Source organism: Myzus persicae, unplaced genomic scaffold (genome assembly GCF_001856785.1).
Source record: "Myzus persicae strain clone G006 unplaced genomic scaffold, MPER_G0061.0, whole genome shotgun sequence".
NCBI lineage: Eukaryota > Metazoa > Arthropoda > Insecta > Hemiptera > Aphididae > Myzus > Myzus persicae.
The window spans coordinates 186367-192807 of record NW_019103278.1 but is presented as its reverse complement, the minus strand read 5'-3'; the positions used below and the strand labels follow the sequence as shown (position 1 = coordinate 192807).

General features: G+C 30.1%; 1 protein-coding gene across 3 annotated transcripts; it reads right to left on the bottom strand.

The window, feature by feature from the left end:
* Positions 1-815: 815 nt before the first annotated feature.
* LOC111034151 (helicase POLQ-like) lies at positions 816-6441 on the bottom strand. Of its 3 annotated transcripts, none has more exons than XM_022315216.1 (15): positions 5917-6441; positions 5009-5307; positions 4754-4932; positions 4405-4696; positions 4133-4335; positions 3925-4073; positions 3721-3848; positions 3547-3659; positions 3130-3270; positions 2467-2922; positions 2153-2248; positions 1830-2003; positions 1281-1409; positions 1073-1207; positions 816-1007 (listed from the first exon to the last, which is right to left on the bottom strand). In XM_022315216.1, the coding sequence occupies exons 2-15, from the start codon at positions 5181-5183 to the stop codon at positions 900-902; spliced, it is 2478 nt and encodes an 825-aa protein (XP_022170908.1). In that variant the 5' UTR covers positions 5184-5307; positions 5917-6441; the 3' UTR covers positions 816-899. The 3 variants fall into 3 exon arrangements, with proteins under 3 accessions (XP_022170908.1, XP_022170909.1, XP_022170910.1); XM_022315217.1 differs by lacking the exon at positions 5917-6441 and adding an exon at positions 5436-5647; XM_022315218.1 differs by lacking the exons at positions 1281-1409; positions 5917-6441 and having other exon boundaries at positions 5009-5649.

Here is a 6441-nt window from a genome sequence, read left to right as displayed (position 1 = left end):
TTACCATAGAATTAGTGTCTTGAAGATGCATCCAATCGTGTAATAAATAATTCTGTTTAAGGAGAAGCTCAACGTCTGTAAAAATAAGGAACAATATGATAATATTGAGGACAATTTTCATTGTGAAACCGTAAACAGAAACATTTACAAATTTCAATCTTGTGAAATTTTAAAAGTAACATGGATGTTATCAAGTCGTACACCATTAAATTTAACACACCATTTTCTTCTCTTTAGTTGGATACAAAACCATGATTTTGATGTCAACTGACTTGTAATGAATAAGACAACAATTGTGATACACCATATCAAATGCTATAAACAATTATTTTGAATAATAACATCAAACTGAGAATGACAACTTAAAGACTTCAAGGCAAAACTAACAACAACTACAAATAGATATTAGATGCTGACGTAAACCATGTTGTTCATCATGGTCAGTTGTACTCAAAAAGCTGCATTTTAAAAATACAAATTGATTCAAAACCCAAAGGCCTTCCCAGTGGAGGTGCAATTTGGTGGACATTATTTATGCTATTTATTCTAAAATGTAAACATGTAATCAATGATCATAACTCATCAACTGAAAATATAGTATTTTAATAATTTAGTAATAAAGGTACAACTTGTTTGGTAAAAAATTATTAATAAAAACTTAACTTAAACAATAAATATAGACATATTTTAAAAGAGAATTTATCTCTTTGAATAAATAAATAATTGTTAAATCTGATAACTAAAATTAAACAAAAATAAACATACAAAAATAAGTTTTCTTTATAATTCATTGTCACTTGATCGTTTTCATTTGTAAATGTGTAGATTTTAATATGTAGACTAGAGTAAAAATTGTCCTCTTGATGGAATGGTTAAGCAATTGAAGCAGGATAAACTTGTTAGAACCATAACGAATTATCTTTACTTTTCGACATAGATTGGTTTAGATCTGCACGCAAACTTTCAGCTAATTCTTCTAGTGCTTCTGCTTCCGACAACAACATAAGCTATGTAAGAAAAAATAATTATAAAAAAATAATTCAAGTAATAAAATTATAGTTCAAAAAATCACTTTAGCAGAAGCAATCATCTCACGAGCTACTTTTAATGGTAAATGATTAATAACATTGCATAATTCTTTCTTATTTGCTTTAGCTACATCATTCAATGTTTTATAGCCTGCTTTATGCAGTTGAGTTGCTCTACCCTATAATAAACACTTAAATTAATTTGATTTAAAAACAAAAATGTCTAGAGTAATAAAAAAATCATATACTTACAAATCTTACTGATGGCAAACTCATTAATGATTCAAGATCTGATGAACTTCCTAATATTCCTATGTTAAGTTTAGGAACAATATTTTGAAATAACATTGGAAAATGATCTAATTTTTTATCCTCTAATGCCTAAAATTTACAACTTATTTAACTTCAACCACATTATTTATTTTAGTTGAGTAATGCCCAACCCTATTTACAGTCACACCTTTGATAGAACATTACCAGTAGGCATAAATTGGAGCAGGCATGTCAAACAAGCTGATAATTTTTTTATGGCCCGTGGTTACTAATATTTATGAGCAATTAATTGTGAAAGTAAATTTATAGAAAAAAAATATTTAGGGGAAGTGAAACTAACTTGATTACTTTTTCATTTTATTGAGCAAAGTAGACTTAAATATAATTGAATTTGTTTTACACAATTATAGTTACAAAACCTAAATTTTTGAGAATTGGTTGGAAAAATCATATCTTGCTAAGCCTGAAAAAAATATCTCGGGCACCACAGTTATTGTAAAACCTTAAATGTAGGTAGTATATATTTACCTCAGTAAATCTTAATATGGAAGAGGCATGAGATGCAGTCCTTGATAAGAATGAATATATTGTTCCTCTTGGCAAGTTGTATGTTTTAGACACTGTCCAAATAGATTCTTTATTCCATAAATCGTTCAAAATCAAACTCATGAGAAACTTATTCCAAATACTTTCAGGTACATTCTAATAGTTTAAACATGAAAAAAATTGAACTTAATATAATTTAGTAATATATATTTGATAGTATGTTCTTGAGCATAACCAAGTTAATACAATAGTTATGGAATATTAAGAATGACATTTTTTTTTTTTGATTAAAGAAAACTTCTTACTTTGATTTTTCCATAACTAATGAATTGTGATATACATAATTCGTTTAATCCCAATCGGTTAGCTAATGCTTGTTGGTCTCCTTGTAAATTTGTCATCTGTAAGAAAATATAAGTTAAAAACCTTTATTACACTTATGCCTCATTTAAATCAAGAAAATTAATAGGCAGCAGAAATGGTGTATTTTAATCAAGCTGAAAATACAGATGGTAGACTCAGTGAAGGTAATGTAAGGGTCTCGCCTGATTGCTGGCCGCCACTAAATATGATTCTTTGCTGGAATAGAATATGTAATATGACCTATTGCAATACTTACTATATCTAAAACATTTTGACGTTCTATTGTGATACATTCCGTATAAGGGACGGCTAAGTATAATAAATGAAGTTTATTAGTCAATATTAATGCACTTGAGGCTTCCAATAATTCTGTATATAATTTTTGAGCTTCTAATATGTCCAAGTTGGCAGCTACTGCAGCTTTGGCAATTGTTGTTAATTTTAATTTATCTTCAATTGGCTTATCAAATGCATTTATTGATTTTAATTTATCTAAACAGGATTCTACTAAATCTGATGCAACTGTACATTCGGCATTACGTTTCTCAGCTTGTTGAATAAAAAGTGTTCGCTTCATCAGGTCGACCAGTTGTTGTTGACTAGACGTACACCCTGTACTTACAGAGCTTAATATCATTGAATAAACTACACTTTCTTCTGTGCCAAGGCAGCTGTCAATATGTTCAACACCACTTTCTAGTAATACTTTTATCTAAAAATTAAAATAGTAATAGTAATATATAATCAAAAGAATATATTTGTTCATTATTAAAATTTATACTGATACGTTTTATCATCAATTCCATAAAAATATGTACAGGTATGTCATTATATTTGTGAACTAAGCTAATTGTTATAAAAATTATAAAATAAAAAACCCATTTGTAAAATTATAATGTATTCAAAAACTAATAATAACCTTTTCTTTATCATTTTCTTGAAACAACAGTACACTGTCGCCACTTTCTGTCAGACCAGCTCTACCAGCACGTCCTACCATTTGTCTGTATGTGCTTTGTTTCATAAAGTCTCGTCCAACATATGGCGATGTTATTATAACCTAACAAATAGAAACTTTAATTTTAATAAAGGCGAGCAGTATTACATGATGGGTGGACCAAGGACCTGGAATTTTACACTTCTTTCAACAACAATAATTATTGAAAATAAAATTGTTATGAAAAAAATTTTTTTTTAGTAATTTTCAATTAATAGAAGTGCTATGTTGCAGTTATTGTCACAAATGCGGTTTAAAATAAAATAAATTCTACGTATTGTAAATCTAATAGGTTTTTCACTTAGGTCTAGTTCTAAAATATTAATTGTTTAATTTTACTCTTTGGGCTGGAAGATTTACACCAGCTGCCAATGTTGATGTACAACAAATACATTTAAGAATACCATCCAGAAAAGCTTCTTCTATCAGTTTTCTTTCAGCATTTGTCAACCCTATACATTTATTAGGCATTTAGGTAGGTATTATTTATTTAAAATGTACTTAGGGTCTTACCTGAATTATGATATGCAACTCCAAAAAGGATACTTCTGGATAATAAAGGACATACTTTACCGTCGCCTTCCTCTTTCAATGCTTTATACAATTCTTCTTTTTGTTTAAGTTTAACTTGTGTTTCTTCACTATTAGATTTATAAAATATTACTACCTTCTGTAAGTTTTCAATGATAACAATATCATATTGTGAATAATGCTTACTGCCCAATTGTCTTATAGATCATTTTGGCAATACTCTGACAACTGCTCTTGGTAGGACAAAAAATTAAACAGCTACCATCTGGTAATATTTCGCGAACAAGAAGCCCTATACCACTGGGATCTAATTGTTTCATATCAGTTGAATAATCCTAATTAAAAGTAATTATTATTTTTAATCACAAATAAATGTTCAAGAGTTTAAACTTACATCAAAATGTAATTTTCTATCAAGTTTACTTTTTAAAGAACCATCAATATCTTTATTGATCACAAATATTTTTTCATTCAATTTTATAGTTTCGGTGAGCTTAACAGGTCTAAAATCTCTCGTGTACACGTGAGCATTTAAAAAGTCACCTATTTCTTGCATATTTCCAATTGTAGCTGACATACCAATTATTTGAATGTTATCTACAATTAATATTCACGGTAAGTATTCAAAAATAATAAGTACAACGTTATAGTTCAGGTAATACTTACGCTTGGACTGCTTAGAATCTAAAACTTTTGTAAGAGTTGCTTCTAACAAAGCACCCCTTTTTTGTTCACCGAGAAGATGCAGTTCATCAACAACAATCATTCCAACACTCCGTCCACCTAACTGACCATTATCACCTAACATACAATCAACTAGTCCAGCTCCTCTTTCTAGAGTGCACACATACAATGATGATTTACGTTTACGATGAAGTGGAGGATGTTTCCCTTTGCCACCAACATATTCTTCAACATTGAATTCCAAATTAAGCCCAAATGGACATAAGGATTGCACCTACTCAAAATTTGGTTTTTAACTCAATTTAAAGTCTTATCATAATTTACTACATACCTTTTCTTGGACTAGTGCAACATATGGCAAAATAAATATAACATTACGTTCATGAACTATGAGTTCTTTAAGCATAAGAATTTCTGCTACAAGTGTTTTTCCGCCACTTGTAGGCAAAGCATAAATCAAATTTTTTCTGGTTCTTATCGCTTCTAAATTCAAACATTCAATTTGCCAATCTACATATAAAATGTAATATTATGACAAACAAACAGACTTATATTTTAAACACACAAAAATAAAAACAATTCAAACCATAAAGCTGAGTAATTCTTTTGTGCTTTTTGAACAAATGTTTTACTTTGTGTGGCAAACCAAAAAAATCACTATTATCGTCCACGTGAAGACGTTTTGGAGAGTTTCCATCGAACGTTGTTTCTAATTGTCGTTTCTGCGACGGAACATCCGAAATTACACTAGTATTTTTCATCTTAGAAATATTATTATCTAATACTTCTATCGGATGTTATTACAAATGATTTTACAAAAACCGAACGGTATTTAAGGATCTCATTCCAAATAATAGTACGGTATTCCTTTTTTGTACCTACATCCTATTTTTGGTATAAAAATTAAAAATTATTGAGCCGGAAGCACGGATTATTAACTGTCAACTGAATTTGATATTTGAAAATATAAGAAATAGGAATGGTTCGTGATAACCGATAAGGGAACGTTATACCCGCATGTGTTGTCTCCGTCTTACAAGTGCGTAACATCGTAAACTTTAAGCTCAGCAGATCATGCTCAGCTCCGTCGGCTTAAAAATTAGAGTGAATTGACCTCTTATAAAAATTAAAGGTAAGATTAGTAACTAGGGCATTTGTTCGGATTTTTATTATATTTTAATTTGAAAGCGAGTTATGGGTATTTGAAGATGTACAAACAATTTACAATTTTAAAATAATCATAACTCGCTTTAAAATTAAAATATAATAAAAAGCCGAAGACAAGGCTTATGTAATAATCTTCCCTTTAATTTTCATAAGAGGTCAATTCACTCTAATTTTTAAACTAACGGAGCTAAGCGTAATCTGTCGAACGTAAAAATTGCTATATTACGTACTTGTAAGACGAAGACAACACAATATGCGGATATAACCACAGAACAAGTTCTCAATATTCTGTGATATAACGTCCTCATATTGATAATATAAACATACGATTCACGGCTAAATACACATGTATGATTGTAAAAATCCGGATCTTAGGTTGGATGTTCATGATAAATGTTGGAAACTTTTTGTTTTACCGGATGGCGGATACCCTTTTTTTTTGTAACCTGGTGGTTAAAAGACAGTGAAATCAAAATTTGGCGGTCGGACTCAGTTCCAAATTTATAGTGTTTTCATATGCATACACCCGGCGTGGTCACTCGCTCGCTCAGACAAAATCGAAAACATCCCTCGACTATTGTTATGTGAAACCACCTTGCGTGGGCATCGAATTTTAAACGACTATACTTCAAAACTATGTTCGACCGCCAAATTCTGACTTCTCCATCGTTGTTTACAGCACGATCGAACCATACGCATGTGAATAAATATGAATGTAATTATATGTCCATGGTTTAAACACAACAAAAGAATGTCCAGCAAAACACAATATAACAAATTTTCTGTATCATCTATGATGCGGACTCCATATTTCGGTTAAAGTTTGCACAAACGTCACTCGCAAAACTAAAA